The sequence below is a fragment of the Tympanuchus pallidicinctus genome, unplaced genomic scaffold, assembly GCF_026119805.1.
Source record: "Tympanuchus pallidicinctus isolate F22 unplaced genomic scaffold, pur_lepc_1.0 scaffold7, whole genome shotgun sequence".
Taxonomy (NCBI): Eukaryota; Metazoa; Chordata; class Aves; order Galliformes; family Phasianidae; genus Tympanuchus; species Tympanuchus pallidicinctus.
In genome coordinates, this window is record NW_026294791.1 from 9,594,622 (window position 1) to 9,621,871 (window position 27,250).

At 46.3% G+C, this 27,250-nt stretch overlaps 1 protein-coding gene across 10 annotated transcripts in view; it reads right to left on the bottom strand.

The window, feature by feature from the left end:
- Positions 1–239: 239 nt before the first annotated feature.
- The window catches only part of ST3GAL3 (ST3 beta-galactoside alpha-2,3-sialyltransferase 3), a 142,318-nt gene continuing 115,307 nt past the window's right edge, over positions 240–27,250 (bottom strand). For 8 of the 10 annotated variants that reach the window (XM_052666134.1, XM_052666136.1, XM_052666140.1 and 5 more), the window contains 3 exons: positions 19,568–19,714; positions 12,241–12,387; positions 240–1,610 (listed from right to left, as the gene is read on the bottom strand). In XM_052666134.1, the coding sequence (XP_052522094.1) occupies positions 1,521–1,610; positions 12,241–12,387; positions 19,568–19,714 (384 nt within the window). In that variant the 3' untranslated portion in view covers positions 240–1,520. The other 2 variants (XR_008202238.1, XM_052666138.1) reach the window with 2 other exon arrangements.

The window sequence follows — 27,250 nt, forward strand, 5'->3', positions numbered from 1 at the left end:
GCATCTCCTGTTCATACTGGGGACATGTTCTCTCTTCAGCTCAGAGCAAGGCAAGCTACAGTCCTTGGACTATGCCAGATACAGCACCATGACCCAGCCAGCATCCCTGCAGGATCACTTCCACCAACCCCAGAGGTGGCCTTGACACAGGGACGTGGCTCAGAGGGTACAGCACAGTTTCCCTCGGCAGTCCCCCTCCTGCCCACACTCTCCAGGTGGATGAGATCATCCTGCTGTCCTTGCACTCAGCCACGGCGCTCAGTTTATTCCAGCCCCTCTGAAATACGTACCCAAATCAAATGTGCAAATACTGCATCTTGGGACCAAGACAGCAAAGGAAGGGACATGCTCCTGAGAGCAGGAGGAGCAGCAGTGCTTGAGCAGCACAGGAGGAGCTTGAACATGAAGTGAGCTGGGGCCAAGTAGAAGGCGAGGGTTCCCAGCAGGCCCCCACACTTGCCAGCAAGCTCCATCATTGCTGAGGTCACAAGTCACTTAAATAGGGAACATGATCGAGTCCGGAACATAACACATCTTCGGTGGCCTGCTCTTCATACGCAAAGCTTCAGATCCTCACACAGCATCTGACCTCCTTCCAAAAAACAAACCACTGATCTCCCCCACAAAAACAAAGCAGGATGCTGTCCAGAAATGGTGACACCAATCTGCTCGGACTCCACAAGGGCTCTGCACAGTAAGCACGGACCTGACAGCCCTGAGCACAACGAGGTGGACTCCGCAGTGCTGTGACGGGCAGGATGGTGGGTCTGTTGCAGGCAGAGAGCCACCAGTTCCCGTGTCAGGGCAGAGCAAACAGCTATGGAAAACGCAGCCTAGTGAGTGGCTGCTGCTGCCGCTTCTACATAGGAAGCGAGTAAAAGTGCAGAAAAACAAACCCGTGCTCATCTCCAATGAGAAGCTCCAAATGGAGAACGAGGGAAAGCCAACCTCCCTTTAAATTATAGCAGCACCAACAACACTGACGTTTTGGACGGATTTGTTTTCCTGGCGAAAGGTCTGAGGGCAGTGAGAATGCAGATAGAGCGTGGAGAGGCTGAGCTTTTCGCAGGGCTGTGCACAAGCAGACTTTGCTTTGCACCTTGGTAATTCTAGGATGATTTCAGCAGAGTTTCTTTTAAAAAATAATACTTTGTACATTCAGGCACTGCTGCCTCGGAGCAGCGTCACCTCCCATTTGGCACAAATCGCTTTACTCACAAACCTTTCTTCTCTCTCCTGAGTCTTTCCTGTTTAATTCTGGACACAGAAGATCCGTCTGTGATGCAGAGTTCAAGAACTGCCCACTCAGCCCCTCGCCCGCCTCCTGCCAGACCCAGAACTGGAGGCAGCAGATGCAACCCTCCTGCAGCCCGGCGATGCGAGAGGGCCTTCCCAGAGCACCCGGGCATCTCTGTGTGTCTCCAGGGAAGTGGGATTCTTGTGGGGGGCTGCCAGTGCCTGCTTCCAGAGCCGCAGCGTGCGTCTTCCTCTCCTCCCTTTGAGGCAGGGGCTGCAGCCACTCAGATCCCACTGGTCAGGTCCGTGATGACTCGGGCTTTCACCAGCTTCCTCAGGAACTCCTTCTCCCGTTGGATGTTGTGCGTCCAGGACTAGAAAGAAATGGGAAAGACAGAGGTCACCAGCTATCCTAGCCATGTGTGCTTCCGCACCTCACATCGTGGGAGGCTTCAGCTGGGGCAGGGCAAGGAGACAGGCCCTGGTGCCAACAGAAGAATCCTTGCAGTCCAAGGACCTTCCCTGACCAAAAGCAGATAAAGCCAGCAGTCAGACTTGCGTATCTGAGGCAGGGGTTGGGTGAACCTTTTTGACATTGTGAGATCTGGGCACCTCAGGTACCTTCACCTCGGGCAGACATATCAACACGTGTCCAACAGCACAGCATTAAGACCCATCTGTGTGTGGAGGATGCTTATCCTGAAGTGTTAAAGATTTGTTAGTCACATGCCTGATCTCACGGAGTTCTCTCCTGGTGTTGTGTGCTCCTCAGCATTGGATTTCTACAGCAGGGCAGCAGCCCCTGTCCTGCCTCCGCCAGCCCTAACAACAGGAAATTGCATGCTAAAGGTTACGCTAATACAATGAGAAGGGTGAAATGGTCACATCTCCCAGCCAGGCGTTTCGGAGCAGTGATCGCTATGGCTGTTGGCAGCCCACCCAGATGCATTCCCTGCAGCAGGCTTTAGCAGTGATCACAGCATTTGCCACCACCCCACTGCGCTTGTACTGTTACAGCACTTAATGAAAGCAGTGAGTAATTTGTCCCCTGGGGAGACAGACAGCAGGGAAAAGCAACTTTCCCCAAAATCTTCCTGTGAGACAAGAATGCCAGGGAAAGGATTCACGTCTCCAACACGGTGCTCTGGGCAGCAGGTACTACTGGCTCTAAGTAAGACCTGGGATAAAATCCCTCCAGGAGAACTCCCTAGAAACGGCTTCAACCAGCAGAGAGAGGGCACTTGGTCAGCTGGGGGCTCGTGCACAGTGCCTGCCATGCAGCAGCACCTGCACTGACAGCACAGCCCCTTGCTACGAGCACACGGCACTGGCAGAGGCAGCCAAGTGTGCGTGTGCTGCTGCCAATGCACAGCAAGTGGCTGTCTGCTGGCACAGGGGTTGTGCTGTGAGATCCTCAGCTTAGTGAGTGCTCTTTCCCTTGCATCCGGCTGGGCTTGTTCAGAGCCCACCTGGAGCATCAAGGAGCCCAACTGCTCCTGTCGGCACAGGCTCATCCCTCTCTCATGTCTTTCTTTCTCATCAGACAGGGGGAGAAGCCAATGGTTTTACCCAGTATGACCTCCGTACATCCTGTGCTACACAGTGACATACATGGAAAGTGGAGCAGCAGCCACTTCTGAGCAAACTTCAAACATCAGCTCAGGCCACAAAGCGAGGAGGCAAACTGCTGTGAAAGGCACAAGCAGAGCAGGAATGTAAGTACGGGAGGTGGGTGACAAAGCTTTGGGTGATACAACTGCACTGCTTTATACCACAGCCAGGTCTGGCTCCTGCACTGCACACCAGGCTGCTGGCCAGACGTACAAACCTCAAGCTGATCACAGCTTGAGGTTTGTACACAGCAACATTAGGGCTGCTCTGTACCCTGGCCACAAGCCTGTTTCCAAGCAGAAAGCCACATGTAAGGGAAATTCAACCTCCCACCTGATCCATGGCTATCGCTGATATCTGTGGCAATGCCTTGTGGTTGAACATATGACCACAGAGGCAGAGAACGGGCTTCTGTCCCCCGCAAAGAGCACCCGCAGAGCTTACAGTGCAGTGCTGTGCACCCAACAGCACCACAGGAAGGAGGGATGCAGCATGTCTTCAACACCAGCTCAGGTTACTGATTGCAGGAGAGGGACTCACCCCACTGACAGACAGAGCTAATCAGGCGAAGGAGACTGCATTCCAGTGTGAGTGGCTGCGGGGGGAGAAAGATCTGGAGCAAATTTTTCAAACCTGCCAGTGAGAGGCAGGCACCTTGTTCCCATCACCACTGAATGGGGAAAGGCAACAAATTGCACTGCAAAACCTGCCTGGGAACTGAGTGCTGCAGATGCAGAGAGACCATGCTCCACATCCATGCTGCGCGCAGCAAAGTCCAAAGAACCCCAAGCATGGTGCTGCCAGCAACGTCCCATGAAAGCCAGCCCTCAACAGGCACAGGTCTACTTTGGGGCCAGGACCACACTAGGGCTGTTGTAGGGGAAGTTCTCTGTATCACACCGAGTATTTGCCACCACTTGTTGGGTAAGATAAGGTGCTCAAGCTGTCCTGGTCTTCTTTCAGCTGATGCAATGTCCTGAGCTGCAGCAGGGTGGTAAGGGAGAGGCAATGCTTTGATCACCTGTGACTCCACAGACAGGACAGTACTGGCAGTGCTTGTTTTGACATTTTAAGCACAGCAGAATCCACACCTGGAGGAGGATTACATGAAGCGGTCACGATGACAGCAGCTTATTCCTGATAGCATTGCTGCAACTAAGCCTTTTTTTTCTGCCCTTGAATGCTAGTTGTGCTTGGGCTGCCCTGGCAAGATGCTCACTGCCCCTTCTGATGGCTTTGTCCCTCTCTTTCTATGTGCACTCATTTCCTATTCCTGTATTCCCAGAGCTCTTGCCCTAACTCCTGAAGCCATACCTCAGCATCACAAGTAGCAAACTCCAGCTACTTCCCTGTGAATCTGCACCTCCAGAGCCCTTGTTGTTTGGGGACCAGCTGGGATTTCCTTTGCTTTGGGTCTTTCACTGATTAGTGGATGCTTGCTCTTTTCTGTTGCGACAGCAGCAGGTGGAGAGCTGCTCTGTGGGCACATGGCCCCGTTATGGCTGTCTGTTCCACAGGGGCTGCACTCGGACTGATGTATGATCGTTTGTTCACAGTCATTAGATCTAAATGTGTCATCAGTTAAAGCTGCCTTTCAGGACTACATGGAAATACAGCAGCACCAGAACCACTGCTTTTTTTCGTGATGATCCCACGAGGAAGCCCAAAACATCCTCTGTCTTTTCCAATGAAGCCAAGGAGAGTATTTTCAGATTAAGAACACATTTCAGAAACCACCTCAGCAGGAAGGTAAGTCACCATCTGCAATCAATTACAACTGTGGCAATGGCTGGGCTTCAGAGTACGTCTTATCAAATAAGTTGCAATACCACAAAATACAGGAAGATTAAATAAGAGAGAGTAAAGTTGACAAGGAATGCACTCAAGGAACAGAGTAGATTCTAAAGGCAGAGGTTTCTCACTCGTTACATCCTCTGTATTTCTGCAGCTCAGCAGCATTTATTCCTGAAACGCACACAGAAGCAGTTCACTCTTTCTAGAATTCCCTTCCTTGAGTCATCCCAGAGCTGCATCTGCCTTTTTTCTACATCAATAGCCTCAATCCTGAATTGTCCTGGCACTTATTAGTACTTATCTAAGTACTTCCCTCCTCTGTTGTGTCATTGCCAAATAATGCTTTCTCAAATAGAACCAGAATCTCTGTTCTTGTCCCACACTGAATGAGCCTCCATTCATACTCCCAGGTTTCATCCCATTTGTTCCTGTTCTTCAGGTAACCGTGGTCTTCCTGGATGATCTTTTGATTCCCTTTCTGTTCACCACACCTGGTTTTGTATCATCATAAATTCCGCTCGCACACCACTGCCTTCGGAGCCAAAAACCATTAATGCAAACACTACACATGACCTCCTCTGGGGGAACTCCCAGCCTCCCATTGAGTGCTGCTCTTTGTTTTCTCCTTCACAGGGACTATTCACATACAGGTGTTGCACCAACCCGTAGCTTCTCAAGCTTAACTAATAATATCTCACGTGGCACAGTTTCACACGCTCAACTGAACTTCAGATGACTGATCTACTACACTTCCTCTGTCCCTTGAATGATTTTTTTTTAATCAAATAAAGATATTAAATTAGTTTTTGTAACCCTCCTTTGGTAAATCCATGTTGTGTTTGCTTTCGGGATTTAATTATTCTTTCAGTCAAACTCTGCTCTGAAGTTCTGAATAGCACCTCTGAGGTCAGATTGAGAGGTCTGAATCTGACAGGGAAATTTCCCTCACCTCACTTCCATCCCCCCAAAAAAGAAAGGAAATACAGGTATTATGTCCACTATAATCTAATCCTGTGGAACCACGTGTAACCTGATAGAAAGACCTTTTCCTCTGGACTTGTGGCTTAATTGGCTCAGCAATGCAGTGCTGGAATGGAGATGCCCCAGGCTTCCTCACCCACAGCATTGCCTCCACCAGCTTTCTGCCTTTCACTACTGACCCAGTCACGTTCTGTCCCTATGAGCTTCTCACCACAAGTCACCCTTTCCCTAACATTCACCACATCACTTTTAGAGAGGTAACACATTCATTTGCACAGCTCCTGCTTAGGCTCTGTAATCCCTGTGCCTTCTGCTGCTTTCACCTCCCTGGATGCCACAGCCTTCATAATTCTTTCCTTGTTTCCATATCGTTTTCCTTTGCATGACCTAATTCAGCCTGATTTTGGCTAGTTTCCATTTTATTGCTGTCCTTTCTGTCCAATAAGCTGAAGTCTTCTCTCTTCCTCATGCTTTCTCTTGCTCCTCCAACCCCACTCCAAAGCAACTTACCAAGTTTCATCTCAAACCTTTTCCTATCAATTCTCTCTTTGTTACAAACATGAATCACAATTTTTGCACTTTGGAGAAAAGGAAAGAGGAGAGAGGAGAGAGAAAAGAGAAAAGAGGAAAAGGAAAAGGAAAGGAAAATTTCAAATCCCCTCTACAAGGAATTGTTGAGCTGCTTGATGCATCCACTCTTGCCTTTCCATTTAATTTCACAGTGATGGTGTTGATCAAGGGTTATTTCCAATGGCTCTCTGCATGCTTGCTAAAATCAGCTCTGGAAGGATATCAGCTCTTCTTGTCCCCTTGTGGTTGGTGACAGAAGCAGCACTATGAAATCTGGGGATACCTGGGCTCCCTCTGGCAAACATGCTGGCTTTGGTGTACCTGTGTGACATTACCCATCACAGAGGGCTGCGTTCAATGCTGGGGTCAGCAGCCGTGCTCCAACACACTCCTGTAGATCTTTCATTGTCTTTCTCTTCATCACAACTTAGTTCTGCTTTTATCCATGCCACAATCTTCTCTTCCCTGCCGTTAGGGCTCAGTGATGCCCCAAAGGCATCACCATATTTTGTCCCACCTAACAGTGCAGTACCTGTGCTGCAGCAGTGACTGCTATCCCACCAATCTCTTCTAGACTTCTATTGCACAGACACAGCCCTTACGCACACGAACGGCACATGAGGCCTTCGTTCCGCCGAAACGCTGTCAAACAGGTGGCTTCTAAACAAAGACAAAAATGTATAAACCTCATCAGTCATCACTGTGGGCCCCAAGAAAAAGCGGTGCCTTTTCAGAGGTCCCCCTGCCCCAGCCTCTAACCTCCCCCTCCAGAGCTGACCTCCATTTCAGTGCGCACCATTCCTTGTACTCCAATGGCAATTCATCAGCCGGGCTCGAATGGCTGTGTTTTCAGTCTATAAATCACTAGGCCAGACATCTGCCCTGCTTTCAAAGGAGTTTTGTTCTTCTTGTTGGCTACCGCAAACTTTTAGGTGCTCGGAGGCCAGGAGCAGCCTTGTCACCCCCTCCCAAGCAACTTTCCTTCATTTAAAATGCAAAAGACAGCTTCACAGAGAGAGCCCAGATGATAATAAAGCACTATTGTTTGTGTCTCTATGGGCTGAGGCTCCAAACGTGATGTTTGTGGATCATTCTGAGAGGTGGGGAGAGACAGAGACAAAGCTGTGTGTCACTGCGTGCTGCAGGCCACCTCCCTGGGCCTCGTGACAGCCCTTGCACACACTGAATGAGAAGTGTTAGGTGTCCTCCAGCATCCCACAATACAGGGGAAGCCTGCTGCCATCAGAAAGGAGCCATCAAAGGCGGCATGTGGCCTTGCCCTTGGGTCAGGCAGCAAGGCATGAGGTGCCGGGCACAGCTGTATCAAAGGGACTGCCACCTCCGCAGCGGCGGCACTGCTGCTTGATCTGCTACCGCGCTGAGAGGGACAGCAGTGGGCAGCCACCGACGGATCTGTGCCGACAAAAGGGCAGATCCCGGCTCCGGGCCTGGGGAAGGCAGGGTGTGCTGCAGGGTGCAGGGCAGTGCTCGCAGAGGAGGGGTTCTGGGAGCTTTGTTCTGCTGATTTAACACAGCCTCCTGCTCGCTCCCTTCTAAAATGATTCCTTCCTTGCCTCACCTCCATGTCCACGTTACTTTTCTTTATGCTCCAGGAGGATCTGAAACTTCTCCTACATTAACAGACAGTGACCTGCGACAGAAACATACTTTTATGGAGCGCTAAGGCAGGAAGCACCAGGGGACCTGAGCAAGAAATTAAAATGCAGTAAATGATAAAAAAATAAAAAAATCAGCTCGACAGCTCATCACCATACGAACAGAATCAAGTGAGCATACACCTTGGCAAGGGCTCGCTCATCTTCTGTACAGCATCCAGGGAAGCAGACAAGGGTCGAAAGCTGTTACAAGTTATTGGCAATAGGGAAAATAGGAAGTGAAAGGAGATAACAAGCTTAAACCTTCCACATTTTGTAAGTTGAAAGAAAAAGGCAGGATCAGAACTGAAAAATAATGTGCAAGAATTCACATAGTGGTTTTCCAGTAATAGATGGGAAAGCAGTGGGCCCACACAGCTCATAAAACCCTGTGGAAGTTCTTTAGATGGGACTTTAGCATCTCTCCTTTCTTCCAGAGCAGGAAACGACCGTTCAGGCTTCAGAGTCTGAGATGTGGGAAGAATTGGAGGCAGCTGCCTCCTGCAGTAGCAATAACAGCACAGTTCTGGACCTGGAGGGCTTTCACCCCAGCCGGGAAAGCAAAGACTAAGCAAAACCATACATTCAGGCTGCCTGTTCTGACTCTTGGAAATGCAACCCGCCACAGAGCAACAGGAAAAATCACATTCATTTCCACAGAGATTTTATCACCTCAGACTTGGCATGGGAGAGGCATCTCCGCCCAGCTGTGAGCAAGCGAGCACATTTTGCTGGCTTTTTTTATGTAATCAGAACAAATTCCTTAGAGATGAGTCACAGGGTTTCGGGGGGTGTCCGGGGAGATGTCAAGAGGGCTTCAAGTAGAACTCAGTGACACACCTCACCATGGGACCCATCCCCTGCGGGCACTGGGCAAGGGATGGGGATGGACGGATGTTTCCGGGAGGATCTCCAAAGCCACACGTGTGGCATCTCCAGATCCAGCATGCTGTTTTGTTTACATTTCTTCTGTGAAGACAGTGATGGTTTCAGGGTGGAGCTGGAGTGCTTCCCTGCAGCTGCTCCTGAGACTCAAACACTGAATACTGCTCAGTAGCTGGGGCTGAAGGAGCCCGCCGGTCGGGTTGCGGGATGGGGTTGTGCTTCAGGAGCCATCCAGGGCCATGACTGCCCTCTTCTCATGAAACTGTAGGTATTTGGTCCATCAGTGAGCCACAACGCCTGCTATCTCCACCTTTGTTTAACACTTCCAGCTTCCCCAGAGTCTGAGATGAACCAGACCTAGATACAGTTCTGGAGGTCCAAAGGTAACACTGAGAAAAACGTTATGGAGACTGATGGGCCTTTGGGTATAGGAGCAGATGGACCAGATGAACGCCTTGGTGGAGCCTGGCTCTGGGTCAGACTCATTTCACTTGTACTGATGGCGAGGTTTGGCACAAGGTGCCAACAAGGTCAGCCTCCAGATTTGCAAACCACACGCAGGGCTGTCTCTGAGCAAAACGTGCAGAGCATGTCCAATCTAGAGTGGGGCAAATCTGCATTTGTGAGTTATCTGAGGACAACTGCAGAAGACAACTCAGCTGTCATGCCCTTCACCTTTCAACTTCACCCTCAGGTGACTAACAATTACCAGCTACCATTAATATTAAATGGGAGAGAAAGAAATACAATCTTCTTCCTGCTCTTCACATTCCACAATATCACAAACAATTTGTCATATAGGGAGGGGCAGGGGCAGGAGGAGCATTAATTATTGATACTTGGGAACAGATGGCTTTTCTTGTACCAGGACAGCGAAATATAAGAGGAGACTGTGGGCGAGCATGTGAGGATTAGATGGGCAGAAACAGATCAGATAACCAGCCTTCACGTGGAACAGGAACCTTCCTCCTAGAACCAGCCCTGCAGAGCTCTCATCAACGGCCTCGGCTGTAGAAACAAACCCGCTGACATCTGAATTAGTGAGACTTCAGCAGAACCTTTCAACGCTCCCTCACCTCCGTACAGAACATCTAGGGCACGACGACTGACAGCTTCCAGACAGCAGAGCCCAGTCAAACCCAGCACAGGCTGGTCTCTCTAGGAGACCTTACTGGTTGCATTTCTCATGTTCACCCCCACATACTGCACTGTGCCGTGCTGAGACCACATGCTGTGTTCAAGAGTGACTCCCTCCTGTCTTGTCTTCCACTGGCTTCTGCTTCTTGCTCAGGGTGCTGGCCTCAAGAATCAAAGATCCAAGCAGCTTGCACATGTGTGACAGGGCTCAGGGTCCCATGCATACTCACATCAGCAGGAACTGATAGTGCTGCAGGGGATGGCAGGGAAGGGGCAGAGAAATGGGAAGCTCACTCACAGCAGAGCTTGTGCTTTTTTTCTCACTGCAGACTCCTCTTAGTGGTGCTTCCTGACTTTTCCCTCTAAGAGCTTTTCTGCTCCCTGCTGACGTCTGTCTGCTTGTGAAGCAAGGGGGCAGGTGAGTTTAAGAGTAACACAGGGTGCTGCAGCCCCCTCATTCCCTCTGGTATGCTGTTGGTTGTGTGTTACTGCATCAGTGGCTCCCAGGTGAGGCCCTTGAGCATTTTAACTCTTCCCTTGCAGAGGAGCAGAGATGTCATCCAACTCCTTTTCCCACCAAGCCATGCAAAGAGAGCAAGACTTCATCCTTGTCAGCTCCCACTCTGACATCAGCGACACTTTCCAGGCTGCAAAACAGTCTTGGCACAGGACACAGGCTGTGAGTGCCCCCACATTCAAGAGCTGACCGTGGGACTTAATAGCCTCCTTAAGATACAAGAACAACTGGGTAAGAGAAATTTGGCACAAGGGCTCTCCTTACAGTCCTCCTTACTATGGCCATAAGCAAATTGCCCAGCAAAGAATCAGATCTGGGCAAGTCAACATGATACCTCTCCTACTACTGCAACAAAGATATTCCTCAGATATTGCTGGCTCAGGGATTTCACAAGATGCCATCTCTGTATGTACTGACTAAACACGATTCTCCTCTTTGGATGTACCCTTTAAATCCCATAAATGAACACTTGCCAAGACAGATTAAATCTATGCTTATTCCATAGAGCAAGGTAGATTTTCGTGCTCCCTCTATAGGTGCAGAAAATACCTCAGGATCACACTTAATATATATGGGGACCTCCTCACAGTCTTTTCTCAAACTCAAATTGTTCCAAAGCATCACTGCTATTATAATGATATGATCTTCTACTTTCTCAAGCTGACTAGGCACTGATTGCTAATTCCTCCCAGTGAGCCTAAGGTTGTGCAGCCTGCAGTCTGTGAGAGCCCCAAGACATGTACAGCCTCATGAATTAGAGAAATACAACTTCCAGGCTTCCCTTCTGACCTGGATCAATGGCACAGTGGTTGAGGTGAACAAATATAAGTGCCTGGACATAGCAACTGCTAATGAACAACACAAGCATTCCCTCCCTCTGAGCATTTCCCCTTCTTGAATGCACAATGTGGAGTAAGACTGAGAAAGTTCCTCTTATCTAGGAGACATTGAAGGCCAGGAAGCAATTTTAGAATGACCTGTGCAACATGTATGCTGGAAACAACTGGGCTCAACCAAAAAAATCTGCAGACTTTCCCAGTATAAAAGGAGCTGAGGCCAGTACCAAAGTTTGCCCTAATTCAGCACATGAAATGGTCATATTTGAAATACTGCTGTATTATAACAACATTCAAGCTTCTGTTCCTCAAGCCTCTGTTCCACTAGGACAGCACCAGAAAGTGTTTCTAAGGTAGAGCTGGCATTAAGAAGCAGCCTCCACGTGATTACACTAGCTAACTGCTACTTCAGTCAGCTGAGAGCCAGCACAAGCTGATCTCACCTCCCCCACATTTCACAGGGGCTGAGCAAGGGATCATCTAGCAAAAGAAGCCTGTGGATTAGAGCAATACAATGGATCACAAAGCTGTAACAGGTCACATCTTAACCCCTGAGCAGATTTGCTCCCTTTCATCCTATCTGACGTAATATTTATAGAAAAATTTCCTTGCCACTCTGAGAATAATAGAATGGCTTAGGTTAGAGGAGACATTAAAGATCATCTAATTCCAACTCCTTATCATGGGCTGGTTGCCACCTACCAGATCAGGCTGCCCAGGATCGAACCCAACCCAGCCTTGAGCAGCTTCAAGGATGGGGCACCCACAGCTCTCTGGGCAAAGAAGATGGAATCACATTATACACACATTCCAGAGAACTTTTCCCAGTAGAAATAACTGTTTTAAACACACACTGTGCCTGGGAGAATGTCTAGAATTTTATGGCCAAATGCCTGGCTGGAGCTGTCTTTTGACCCGCACAGGAAAGCTGTGAGTCAACATCACCATCCCAGTTGGTCTCTGGAGTAAAGGTGGTTGTGGGCTTGGGAGGAAGACGTGCTTAATGGGAGCTTCCTACCTCTTTGATGGCAGACATCTTGATGTTCTCATAGTAGTGCAGCGGTGCATTGGGTGAACTCATGTCATAGCCAAACCCAGCGACCGCCACCTCATCACAGTTGTGGAGCGCCATGGTTATTGCTACGCTTCCCAAGGTGGGGATGTTCTGAGAAGAGAGAAAGCAGGAATGGAAGCCGTTAGCAGGTTGTCATTTGTGTTATCAAAGATTCCCTTTCATTGTCTCTGTTCAAAAGATACTGCTACTAGGCACAAAATACAGAATAGAACGTTTGGCTACATCTGCACACAAGTTGCTCAGTGCCGGCCTGCAGAGTCAATATCTTCCCAGCTTCCGAAGAAAATCCAGTGTTAGTCAGCTTCCTGCAAAGCATCTAGCACAAAAGCAGTGGCTCTTGTTTGGGACTCCAAGACCTGACTCTCCAGCAAAGAGGGACAAATGTAAATGGTTGGACTGCCAGAAGCCATTCAAAGAGGGCTGCTAGCACCCTGAGCAGATGCCAGCCTCAACCGTTCCCATTTCATCTTGCTCCTATAGTGCCACTGGATGGCTGCAGCTGCTCTTGTAAGCACAGATGAACATGACAGCGGTGATGGATGAGTGTTTCCAGTGTTGAACACTAGCTCACAGACATTTCTAACTCCCCTTTAACCAGATCAATCCACTGAGTTAGCTTTACCCCAGGGGCTAGGGAGAGGCTGAGAAATCCACCCACATATCTTATCTTCACTTGTAGATTCATCCAACGCCACCGTATCAAAAGTATCACGAACACAGAGGACATGCTCAGACAGTCACTGGGGGTGCCAGCCTCTCAGCTGAGATGCAAAAACCAAACATGAGCTTACATCTTGCAAGTAACAGAGATTTCCTGGTACCAGTGAGCAATGCCATTGCATTTCACCCAACATTCACAGAACTCTGGAGACGGACATGCTTTGAATTTCTCCCTCTAACTCAAAGGAACCAGCTTTAAGCAGCACACTCCCGTGCTCACATCTGATTGCCTGATCATGTCCTGAGACCGGTGTCTTCCAAGCAGAGAACTCCATCCATACCCTAACTGAGACGAGCAGAGCTGGGAGAGCAACCTATGTGTGCACTACAGTACATTGAAATTACACTAATCTGAAGACAAGTGTGCAAAAAATGCAATGACCCCTCGTGCCTAAATAAACTACCATTAAATCCAAACATTTGCAGTACAACTGTAACTGTGCAGATCTGAACTGGAACGACTTGGCTTCTGAGCCAGCTCTAGATGTCAGGAAGAAAAGACAGAGCCATTTTGCTGTTTGACATCAATCGATACTGGCTGCTTCTACCACAAACAATATTGTGTTTATTCTAGTTGCTTCAGTTAATTGTTAATTCACCGGTGGTCATAAAATCTCAAGGATAGGTTTTTTTTAAAAAATGGAAACAGCTGAACGGGCAAGGATAAGAAAAGTCCACTGAATTTCAGAATGCACAAGAATATCCTGCCTTCCCAGGCCTGGCAATTCAAAGGCAGATATTGTCAGCTTTATGTTTTACTTAGGAGATGACATTCAGATGTCATTTGAATTGCATCAGCTGATACGTGGATGTGCCACAGAACTGTTTCCCCCGAGCTGAGCTGTAGTTACAGTGTCCAAAACACAGCAAAGAAACGGTTATGTTTTTTGAGAAAGGGTCATTGTTGGGGAAGACGACGGCGCTGACACCACCCACACTTGCACTGGGCCCATTCCCACGGTACAGCTCTGCGGACATGCAGGGTCTTTGCCTGGAGGGAATTTTATTGGCCAAGTTAACGTTCAAGAGCTGACTTTCTAATGTGAGTCTTGCAAACCACAGAGAATTAATCATACTACCCAACCTTATGGGAGAACTGCCAAACCACCACAACTTTCTCTCAAGCATAGTCTTATTTCTGCCTGGGGAGCAACTGATAACGCAAATCAAAAGTGAACTTTCCCTTTGCTCACCAAATACCTGTTTCACTTTATTCTACGTATAAATCCTCCAATGGCTTTTACGGAAACGCAGGAGATAACTTTCTAATCTGTTTCTAGTCTTTAATAATTCCCAACATCACAGTATCTCAGCACTGCCTGCTCCTCTGTAGAATGATTGAAATACCAAAGAATTCCTAACCACCATAGCTGCAGCAAATCCATCTGCTCTGGGTCGTACACTATCAGAAGTTCAAATTGTGCCCTTAGCAAAATAATTTTGTGTTGCCCTAGAATCACATTCAGAAACTGATGGCAGCTTTTAATTAAGCTACACCTTATCTGTGTTAATGTCACGGTGGTACAGCCTGGTGCACATATTCCCCTTGAGGGCCAGGATCTGTGTCCATCACACTCTCACTGCTGAGATGCAGCTTCATGCGCTGCTCCTGCTGTCAGATCCCTGAGGGCTACCGAGGACCACCTAGAAAATTCTGCCAAAATTATCACCTCTGCTATTCAGTGAATGCAGTGAGGCACAGCCCCCCCTTAGCAAATGGCACAGATAACAGTGCCTGTTAAGAGGAGAGCACGAGTACAAAACCTGTGTGCACACATGCATATGGGGCAAATACACGAAACTGGGCATTTGCTTGCATTAAAAAGCAAATGATCATCAGACAGATTAAACAGTAACTAGGGAATTATGGAGACTTTTGGGAGAAGAGAAAAATAAAAAGGAGCCAGTATGAGAGGTGTAAAAGCATGATTGATGGTTAACTACACGTCTTTACTAAGTCAATAGAATGCTTTGGTCCTGGGTTGGTTTGAACAATAGAAACAGAGCAGTTTTCTCCCGTAACAGCTTGCTGAGTTTCTGCTGGAAATGAAGTGCTCCCCCACGTCCTGCTGGCACAAGCAAGAGAAGGCCTTGTAGGATCTCGGGACACATCTCTTCTGACTGTCTGCAGACATATTGATTGGTTTGTTGCTAAGCTCTACTCTGGATCCAATGAAGCAGATACAACCTTTGGGGCAGGCTGGGGGACAGGTCACTCCAAAAGAAGTTAGGCGTCGTGGACATGGTGCACCAAACCTGGCTTACCAGGCCCTGCACGGTGCGTCAGTGCTCTCTCAGCACACACACCCTTGTGCCGTGCCCCAAAGAAATACCAAAGCAACCACCACACCTCTTGCATTGAGTTATGAAAAAAAAATCCTCTCTCAAATAACAGAATAGGCTTCTTGCTACTGTAGGCCATTGCTAAGAGGAAAAGAATGAAATCCCAGCATCATCCCTCAGGGTTTATAATCCTGCTCAGTGCACGCCAGATTCTCCTCTATCACCAAGCAGCACTGCTTCCAACCAAGCGGCTTGGCAGTAACCAAGAAGTATACCTGCAAATCTGTTCATGCTTAAAAATGGTTAGCCTACATGTCTGTAGAAAACACTGAGCATAAGAAACACCAGCCCTCCTTTGGGCTTCATGGAGACCGAGCATCACCTCACGGCCCTGTGCTGGAGATCCAGGGGCTGTGACTGCTCCCTGCCTGTGCATGTGAAAAGTCTCCGGCTGACTTTCATTCCACGCCTGGGTCACTCCTGTGTCACTGCCTTCTGCACTGGAAGGAAATGACTGCTGTAAATCTGTTTTTAGAAATATTTGACTCCCCTAATATGTTAAATGAATTCCAGTTATTTATGGGATTTCACTTAGCTCAGGGTAAGGCATATTGGGTTGTTCAGACAACTCCAATTGTTAACTTTTTTACAAAAAGGGTAAATGTTGCTAAGGAAAAATCCCCCAAACAACACTGCAGCTAGATATTCAAACTGGTTTGACTACTACTTTAATTTATTTGAGGGAAAACTTGAAAAACCACTGATCTGGGAAAAATTCATACCTTGTTTTTATCAGTTGTAGACCTGATCACTTAATAGCAATAAAGCTTTAAAAACAAACAAACAAAATACAAACAAAAGAGTGAAACTGTAAGAGCCACCCCATGATACACAGAACATTGACCACATCTTCTGTTTGTTCATTTGTTTTTGCACAGGAACAACCCCAAACCTACTCTTTGATTCCCTTAGCTGGCAGGTTTGGAAATATACCATAAAAAGCAATTCAGCATTACTGTGAAGACAAGTGCCTGTCGTTCTGCAGAGTGGTCCCTGTCACAGGAGCTTCTATAGCTACCTCTATCCATGCACAGAGACAGCTGCAATACTGGGCTTCAAAAGACAGCACAGAGCATCTCCAGCACTTTTCCTTCACCGCCCCTATCTGCCCCTTGCTGTGAGCTGGAGGGAAGCCTCCAGAGCTGGCAGTTTGCAGCAGAGTAGGACAGAAGGGCCAGGGACCCGAGCCTGGAGATGTGACATGCTGCCCAGCAGGTTTCAGTTCAGCTCAGCCATTTAATTGCTAAGCTCCTGTGTAACTTAGCCTGAGCCAGCACCTTTGACCACATCTAACCTAAACATATGAGCTCTGATTCAGCATTTGCCATAAAGCAGATTCCCATGCTATGCAGTGTTTCTCAAGGACCCAGCAGTTGAACAGAGGGCAAGCAAGGGTGTGACTTCCCTACATTAGCTGCTGCTTTGTGGTGGCCACACATGTGCTTCATCCCACACTAAATAGCAGTTCGTGGCCAACTCTTTCATTGAAAAGTGAACTCCCTTCAGATACTTTCCATCCATCACGTGTAGGAGCATGCAGTTGGGCACTTACTAAGAAGTAGCTGAGGTGTGCATTTGCCTGCTACCCTGTAAATGCTTTTTCTGAGTGCCCATTCCCCTGTAGCTTGTGGGCTGATAACACTGCAGTGTTCACAGCCCAGCCAGTACAGCAGCAGATGTGCCTTCCGACCCTGTGCTGGTAACAAGAAAGGGTCTTACGACCAGCCAGAGTAGCTGCAAAGCTGCCTACCAGACTAAAGGGCTCCCAAGGAGATGCCCTGGGGCATGACACGTGTGCTCCAGCATCAGCACTCTGCAGAGGTGGGGTGCCCAAAAACAATCCTGCACAAGGGCTTACAATGGTGTGCTGCTCCTGGTTCCTCCTTCAGCAAGTTGAAGGTTGGGTGCACCTGAAATGCCCTGTCAGCCACCTACACACTTCCAGGCTTCCTCAGCAGCCAGAAAGTCACTGCTTGAATGGCTCCAAGCACTACAGAGTGAGAAGAACTACTCAATACAGGGCAAAAAGTACCTCAGCAACAGCCATGCTGTTGTTTTACATGCAATAGGCAAAGGCACAGTTGAACTGATGTTCGTACTTGCCCTCCAGTAACCTGTCAGCAGGGTAATGTAGGTTATTATGTGCCTGAATTACTAGCTGCAGTATCAGTGCTGTTTGGTTTCATGTCCCAAAGACCTGTATACAGAGAACTTTCACCTAAACACAAACCACATACATATCCCACTGCTCAGTTAGACAGCCAAGCTCGTGCCTGCTCATTAAGAGGATTTTGTAAGCAAAGAGACTAGCTCACCTCTCTTGCATTAAACCAGCTTCAGGGACAGACACATCTTTAATTTTCCCCAGGCATTACTAAAGTCCTAAACTGAAGTTTTTCTTTATCATCATTTTATCCCAATGGATAGAAGCCCATGCATGGTAGGAAATATCTATCTCTCTCCTGAAAACTTCAGTAAATGGGCTGAGGAAACTCCTGACAAGCTTTGCTGGTCCCAGAGAAAAGTCACTGCTCACTGTGGGTGACTGGGTTTGCTCCTTGCTGACTGCCACATACCAATACCACAAGTACAATCTAAATGCACATCTGAGTTGCACCCCACTGCTGTCCTCCAGAACCATCTGGCCCAAATTACATTATCAAAGCAGAGGTTGTTACTACATTCACTCTTTATTGAATCCTGAGAAAAACGCTTTGAGATCAGCCCTGAGCTATTTTACTAGCTCTCCTCAACCTTGCTGAAAAAGCCACCAAATTACAAAGTTAATTGGCAGCACATTGTTACCATATGTGGTGTGCAGGAGGAACACTGAAGTTTATTTAGGCATCAGAACCAAAAAGGAGTGGAATATTACTGCCTTTTGTGAGGATTTCATGTTGGTCTCGATTACTAAAGGCATCCCCAGCCCTGAGCCCCCTGCGTGCAGCCTGCCCATTACACCACCATGTATTTCGACGTGGAGGCACCAACCTGCCCCATCCCACTGAATCGCTGTGTCAGACCATCCTTGCCCAGACAGCACAGGCTATGTTCAAGTCTCAGCTCCACACGTTTCTGCACCTGCAGAGCTCTTTCTGTCCCATCTCAAGGAGCAAACTACAACTTACACAATCTAACAGGGGTCAGGGGTAAAGACTGCTTGTCTTAGGGCTCCATAAACTATTTTTTAATGCTCAAATAGACTTTCATGAAGTGAAACATCAGGTTTCAATTAAGCTGCCTTCATTTCCCAATCTGATCTGTGTTAAACAACCTATCAAAACCTCATAAACTTCAGTTCACAGCATTTTCATTTCCGGATTTCTCTCTTCTCCTCTCAGCTTAAGTAATAACTTGTGTATTAAAATAACGTGTTTAAAAATAAAACCAAATCTGCAGAAAATAAAGGCAAAGGTCTGATGATTTCTGTCCATCATTAAGGCATCAGTCCTGATTTTCTGTAAGACAAATCAAGACCACATCCTTCTAAAGATCAGTACTGGAGAATGCAGAGAGGTGCAATACATTAGTTCCTAGCTAAGGGGAACATTTGGGATGATCACAGAACCATAAATTTTGGAAAAGACCGCTGAGATCACCCAGTCCAACTGCCAGCCCATCCCTACCATGCCCACTAACCGTGTTCCTCAGTGACACCCAGCCAGGTCTGTCAGCTATGCTAACGGGCCCCTAAACATAATGTGTGGTCTCAACCAAGAACTAAACCGTGTGTACAGGGGCAATTTCCCGAGTAATGCTTTTTCTAATGGTTGTATATTAGATAGAGCAAGTCTAAACAGGCTCTGAGGACAGTCGCAATGTCCAGGAATCAGAACTCTAGAAAACCCTGCTCCACACTAATACTCTAAAAAGCTGGAGGCTAGGGATACTAGAAGAATCATGAAGGTGTTTTGTAACTAGGACATAAAACCGCCACATCGTTTTCTATTGCAAGCTTCTGTAACTAAAACCTGTCACTGTGATATCAGAATTTCCTACCATGGGCCTCATAAACCAACATTCACCTTCTTGTACTATAAGCCTAGAGTACAGGATGAGTGATATTAGTCATTGCAGGCAATGGAGCCAAAGTTCCTTCCCTTCAATGTTCAACAGAGGAAGTCGAATGGAAAAGAGTTATGGCAGCCAACTCTGCTGCTTGTTCTCATCCTCCTCTTTGGTTTTGCTTGCTCTCTTTTATACCTACCCCTCTGCCCATCAGGCCGTTGTTGAAAGGCAGTCCAATGAAGCTGAAAGCTGCCTCCTGGATGAAGTAGGGATTCAGGATACGTATCTCATGAGGTTCTCTGGGAACACGGGTCGCCACTGACTTCCAAAAGCCATCAGAGGCGCTCTGGTAACAAAAAGGGAAAGAGAAAATATCAGTAAAGAACAACACACAAAAAATAGCAGATTGCTATTATTACAAAAATGCACCTCTGGCAACAGTTCCTGCTGTCACTGCTCGCTGCCACAAGGCACCAGTATAAGGTTACAGTGGGACAGTACACCCTGGAGGGGTGACAGCATCATGTGCAGATGCACTTGAACTAGTCTGGATGACAAGTGCAAGGAAAACAGAGCAGCCTGGGCTTCAGCGTAGCTAACCTCCACTTTGGTGCCACAATTTCACTCTTGATAGCACTTCAGCTAGTTTGATTAATGGCTTAAGCATTTCAGCACACGCTGTGATCAGTCCCACCTGCCCACAAGGGGATGCACTCTTGGAAAACAAATGTTGTTAAGAACTTTCAAAGAGCTAAAAACGAGCACACAGTGCTGCGTATGAGCTGCATGCTTCCTGCTTTATCTTAGATCTGTTACCTTTCATTGCGTTTTTGGTGAATTAAGTCATGAGCTTATAAAGGTCCATCTTGACTTGTGGAAGCTGTGATGACAGAGCAGGAGAAAAAACAACTCAGTATGTTCTTTATGTTTTCCCAATACTGAGTTTCAGATCCTGAAGAATGAAACTTTTGGGAGATGCTTCCTACCTTAAAAAGGCAATATTTCAGCAAACTCAACGAGGAAATTCGAGTCCTCTCCTTGAGGACAGAATGCACGTTCTTACCCAAACCAACAGTCTAACACAGCCAAATGTCTGTTTTGATCCCATCTCAATGCTGCCCAAACACAATACACTTTTGCTGACCACAACAAGAATCCCGAGAGTTAAAGCTCACATTTTGACAATTGCAAAGTGCTCTCAGGACCCAAGATGGAAAAAAAATTCTAATTAGCACTCATTTATTTTCATCACAGTTGAATTATCATGAATGCCTGAGGTCAGAGTGGTCTAACATTCTCCAATATAACATATTTTCAGTTGTTCAGTGATCCTAGCATTTTCCAAGAAAAAAAAAAGAAGGGGAAAAAACCCAACTTCACAAATGTTAATAAAGTCCTACATCCATTTAACCAATGGATTTGAGGGATTTGGTACCTCAGCTGAGTTTTGCCTCCTTGTGAAAATTCATTTAAAAATGGATAAATATTAAACCTTCGGAATTTCCGAAAGGCACATGTAAAGCAAAGGTCTCCCAGTTCCAGGGAAGAAAAAAAGAAATTGCAGATTCCACTTGAGCATGTTAGCCATCTCACAGAAATGAAGACCATAAACAAAAATCTTGCATAGCTTCTCACTCAATGAAACCATCTTACTGTGGGCTTAAGAAGGCACTCCCTGGAAAAATAGAGTGTGACCCCGAAACTAAAATAAATTTATATGTTGAATTAAGGCTTCACATGCAGTGCTAAATATGGCATTGCTTAAATTTTGCACACTATTAAAAAAAAAAAAAAAAAAAAAAAGAAAGGGCTGCAAACTACTTAAAGTGGACAAAACCTGCTTTTTGCTTGGATCCGAACTTCGAAAGGGAGCCTACAGAAGTTTTGGGCTTTAAAGAGAGTTTACATTGCACATAAAATGCTAAAGAAGTAAAAAGAAAGCTTAGAAAGGCTTCAGATTTTCATCCTTACTGTTGCTTGAGCTGTCCAGAAAAGTTAAACAACACATACCACAGAGGCTTGCTTTCCCAGTGCTGTGTGAGCCGCTAGGACCAAACCTGTCCTCCTGCTGATTAGTTTAATGCAAGCGTGACACAAATACAGATGCTGGTTGCAGCTGGAATACAACCTGCCCACTTCAGTACCATTGGTGGCTGTTTCTCTTGTCATTCATCCAGACTGATTCTCTGGCCACTTTCCTCAGCTATCTCAGATTGCTCTATTTTGTCCTCTCAGTGTTAATTTCTGCTCATTCTGTTTTCGTCCCTGTAACTTTTTGGTGCTAATCTCCTTTGCCTACAGAAGGACATCTCAGGTGATCTCTCATTGTGGCATGTTCACCGTCTCATTTCTAAAACAATTCAAGGGAGAGATGGAGAGTCTCAGCAGATGGCTCTCAGATTTCTACCTACACAGTAGGCAAAACCCTGGGATTTTCCCTCCTCACAAAGAACTAAAAACTGTTTTCCCGGCTTATAATTACTGAAATTCGCAGCCTTGTGGTTTTGGCTCTCCAAACTCTGTAATTTCAAGCTCCATCTCGAGCCTTGTGGTTTTGTTGTGCAGCTTGTCACTGGCAAGCTCCAGCACAGAGCCCATCCCGGCTGCTCCCCTGATGCAACCCCTTTGGGGCTGCACACTCGGAAGTGCAGCCTGTGCCAAGGCTCCTTGCTACTGCTGATGCTCGGCTGCGGGCCGCTGCTCTGCTGTGTGGAGATGTGCGGTCTGATTGGACACAGATGTTCAGGGAGTTTCCAAAGCAATCACTTCCCGTCGGGGAACTCTGTCCCTCTGATGCTGGGAGGAGAGATGGAGCAGCAGGCATAGGAAGGAGGCATGTGGCAGATCCAGCAGCTCAGACACACCAGAGATGGTAGGTTAGGGGAAGTGATGAGGAATGGCACACCTCACCTAGAGCTATAGTCCTCATTCTGTCTATCTGCAGAAGGGTAACAGGGACAGATGGTTGCAGGCTTTTTTTTTTTTTTTTGTCTCCATTCAGTTTTCTATCTCTTATTCACTAAAGTGGATCACAGTGTAAACTAAAATACAGAAACTCAGGCCCTCAGCCAAGAAGCGGAACTTAATGGAAGAGCAAAGATAGGATGAGAAGTGATGGCTTTCAGTTGCTCCAGAGGAGGCTGGCTATCAGGAACGATTTCTTTCCTGCAAGAGTGGCACAAGCTGCCCAGGGAGGTGGTGGGGTCACCGTTCCTGGATGTGTTCAACAACTGTGGAGAAGCGGCACTGAGGGATGTGATCAGTGGGCAATATTGGTGGTAGGTGGGCAGTTGGACTAAACAATCCAAGTGGTCTTTTCCAACCTTGTTTCTATGATTAGGAGAAGGCTAAGTCTCCCAGAACATTTCTAATATCTCTCCAAAACGGGGGTAGTACTATTAAGTCCAGGTGTACAATACTATGCTGCGGAGCAACAGGAAAGATGACAAGGCTGGACAGAGAACCTGTGGTAAATGGAGATGACTGCTCTTGCTATCCTCATAACACCAGGAATGGAGAGGAAGGAGGGCAGGAAAGGAAAGCAAAAGCAATGGAATGACAAGGCAATCACAAGGACTGCAAGTGCCGTGAAGCACATAGCTATGAGATCTCTGCCCCTACTTGGGCTGGAATGTGTTATTCTATACCTGTCATCCACAGGCACTTGCTGTCACACAAACACAGGGCACAGCAAAATTGCTGTAATCCATCTGCAGAGGCCTTCGAAAGGTTTCTGCTCAGGTGTAACTGGATTAGATGTGGAAGGTGTGTTTTTGCTAGAAAATAAGCATCTTATCAGCCAATAGGGCATTTCTTAGTGGTCAAGCAGACGTGGAGACCTTGAAAATGCTCTTCTACAAGTGGTAATCATGATGAAGTTTCATCATTTCCACCAATTACCAAAGCAAAGAGGAATTTTTAGCAACGAGACAGAGGTATTGAGAGTCTGCAATCCGGGCTGATGGTCAACTGCTAGCCACACTATCCCGTACTTCAGGTATGTTTAGCCAACTTTCTCAAGGAGACAGAGAAGCATTCACAACTTTCTGTACACAGCTCTGAGGACTGGCACTCATTCTGAGTTCCTCTATCTTTACCTTCTGGAGTCTGCATTTTGTTCCACTCCTATCTACCCACTGAAAGCTCTCTTGCTCTGACTGAAGCAGGGTGCTCGAACCTTTCCCTCATCTTGTCCACTCTCATCTTGACTACGAAACAAGATGTAGCTCTTGGAGCATCCAATAATATGACATTTCTAATCTTTTATCATATTTATTTAATCTCTCCAAATTCTACTAAGTCTAAAATCAAATGGCTGCAATTTCCCAGGCCATTCCATCTCCCAACAGCACCATCAGCTAACATACTGGCCAAGAGAACTCCCAATAGATTGCAAACCCCCAAATTTAGCTTTTACTACTGTTTCTCAATGAGAAACCCAAATACATTTTCTACCCAGGATTTTCAGTGGCAAAGATAGAAGCAAAGCAGGATGGATACAAAACCACCTTTTAATACAAGATACTACTAGAGGCATTGTGTTTTGGGTTTTTTTTTTAGCAAAAATTTATGTTTCCTCAATGGAAGAGTTGAGCTAATAATACTTCACTATGGAGGCTTAGAGATCACTTCCATTAAGGCTTGATAACTGGGTTGAGAAGGCTTAGAGCTTTAAAGGGCCATGAGTGCAAATTTTTAGCTTTGTGTTATGCACACTGCAAATCCAAAGTAATTATTTTGTTTTTAATGTATTTCTACAGCTTTATCAGTGTAACTGAGAGTGAAATCCAGTTCACAGTTGTAAGGTAACAAAAGGCTGTCCTGTGACAAAAATGGAACTTGGAACACAGCAGATGAGCTGCAAAGAGAACCTAAGATTATTTTGATGAATATTGTATTTCTCAAGTCAAAGTGTAAATGATAGCTTGCATACGGTGTCGGAAGATGTGTTTGTCCTATGTGAACAGAGTGATGGATAGGCTGTACTAGAGATTCTTTTGCTCAGAATGCAAGCTGGATTTTGAGCCAAAATCTGATGAAATTTTTGTGCTTTGAAATACCTCAAGACAGAAGTTTTTAGAAGAAAAACAATGGATTTAGATAATTTATGTTTGCGTTGTGTCTTTTTGTCCATTAATAATAACCTTTCAGCAGAAGAATATCTAAAGCAATACAGTCTCAGAAAAATCCCAAAGAACAGGCCCAGTAATATTACGACTATTTATGGGATATTTTATATCCATCAGGGACCAGTCCCTTTAATTCACCATAATTTTTATTACATAGTTTAGGAAATGTCATACTCATATAACATCTATTACAAGAATATCATGGCTGAAAGGCCAAAACCACATGTTAGGAAGTGCTGAAGCAGGACAGCCCTGCGACTTCAGAACTTCAGCATTTCTGTTGTGAACATTGACTTTCTAATTTTCCCATAAGATTTTTTTCTAATATTGCCATATATATAAGTATTTTACAAGCAATACTTTCATATTTACAACATCCCTGCAACATTTGGCATGTATTACACCATTTTACAGGGGAGAAAATGCACTAACAAACATCCAATTTCTACTGCCTCCCGATGCTCAAATTCAGACTCCTTCTCCTCAGTTTCCAGAACTTTTGGGAAGCTCACAACACAGCTCCATTAGCTTTGCTGCTTCTGAAGGCACACTTTTTCGGTATGTCCACCCCAGGGGACTTCAACTACGTTTGGGAAATTCTCATCTAACTTCCCCAGCACCACAATGGTCATTTAAAGGCTAAATCATAGAATCATTAGGGCTGGAATAGACCTCTAAGATTGTCTAGTCCAACCATTCACCTACCGCCAGTATTGCCCACTGACCACGTCCCCCAGTGCCACATTTCCATGCTCCATGAACACCTCAGACAGTGACTGCACCACCTCCCCAGGCAGCCTGTGCCAGCTCATCACCACTCTTTTGGAGAAGAAATTGTTCCTAATACCCAACCTGAATCTCCCCTGGTGCAACTTCAGGCCATCAACTCTCACCCTATCAAATCACCTCCTCCAGAGGAAGTCTCAGCATCCGCCATCAGGGAGCAATTCTTTTTCCTATCCACATGTCCTGTGGCTTCTGCAACTACACATGCCAAGGCTTAACTCCTTCCACTATGGAAATCAGATTAAATCACAGCATTCCCACTCCACCAGGTAGACACCACCGCTCCAAAAGAGTGAGGATATAATAATGGATAACATCTGCAGAGAAGAACTGAATTAACGTTGAAAACATAACATGAAATTTTGCTTCTCCTAGCTTCTGATGGCTGAATTTTACTACCGTGGAGCTCTTTATAAAATTTTACAGCGTAACTCAATACGTTAAAAAAAAACAACCAACAACTCAAGAAAAAAATCTCCACCAAATGGAATAATTAACCTCAGTACAGCTCTATAAGTGCAAATATAAGCCCCAGTAGACTACTGTCTGCAGGATTAGCCATTAGGGCTTAAGGCAATCCAGGACTTCCGAACTACTCACTCCTAACCCACCTGCAAACTTTTGAAGAGATCCCTGTTGGTGACAAACCTTTTCTCTCTGTTCCTATACTCACCCCCCTCCACCTCCAAGTCCCATTTTGGAAAGGAGGTCCCAAGGATACCCCCTGCTCTCTGTTGTTCCAATTGCCCCAATTTCACTTGGAGAAGCAATTGCAAGGAAAATCCTATTTTATTCCTATATCCTGGAGATGTTGCATCCCAAATGAGGGCATGGGAAGGACACCTGGCCAGCACAGGCTAGGGAAGCCTGGTAGGATGGACCATGCTCAGTGCACATGGAACTGAGCTGCCAGCATCGATTAGCCTCAGGGAACAGACCGAGCCATGGGATTTTAGAGGAATAGCAAGAATCCCAGCAGGCTGCCATGGTAACAGCCTGACCAAATTCCAGAATTTCAGTCTCTCAGAATGGGGTGGGAGAGCTTGTTTGTTTTCAACACGTAGAAAATCATATATTTTCACTAGCCTCATCCTGAAAGACAGCTGAGTTACTTCAGCTGAAGTTCCCAGCTGAGCCAAACATGGAAAACATCAGCTTGAAGGTGACAGCATAATGAAGTGACAGAGCCATTTTCCTGGTTACTGACAAAAGAAAACATGAGGTGATCCCAACTAGAAGCACAACTACCTGCTCTACTTATAACAATATGCTGGAACCTTCTCCAAAAAAAGAAAAAAAAAAAAAAGAATGAAAACAGTGCTGTCTTTGCAGATTTTGGTGGCAAAGCATGAGGGTACCCCAGGGCGCTTGAGGACAACCCATCAGCCAAGTCTTTTTAGGGAGCTGAACTGGTTCACAAGTTTGAATACAAACAACTTCTCATTAAAAATCACATATTTAGACTAAATCTTGGCACACTGCAAAAAAGGCGAAAGAATCACCACGCTAAGAATTATGGCCTAGAAACCCTCATTGCTCTCTGAAGTTATCTTAAAGCGAGTCCCTAGGGAAAATTTTTACATTGTTTTTACAACAAGAGTACACAAAAAAGCTGTCCTCTCCCATTTTGGCATCTTCACTGAAATGAGAAGCCAAATACTGTCTATGTTCACTGAGTGTTCCTATAGAATATATACAAACTATTCAGCATCTTTTAGGAGGGGAAAGCAGAAAGGTCAAGACAGCAAGAGTTTGGGAAGGTGCCAGGGAGATCCTGCCCTACTCTATTTTCTAGACTTGCATTAATAATAGGTGTTTTACAAAAGACGACATTTTTAGCAACATTATTCTTACAAGATGAGAACCTATATAAACTGTCATCTAAACAGAACATTATTCTGGAGTGCTTTTCCAAACAGAGTGCTGATTACCTGGGCCAGACCCACCATCTGCTGTACTTGCCAGTT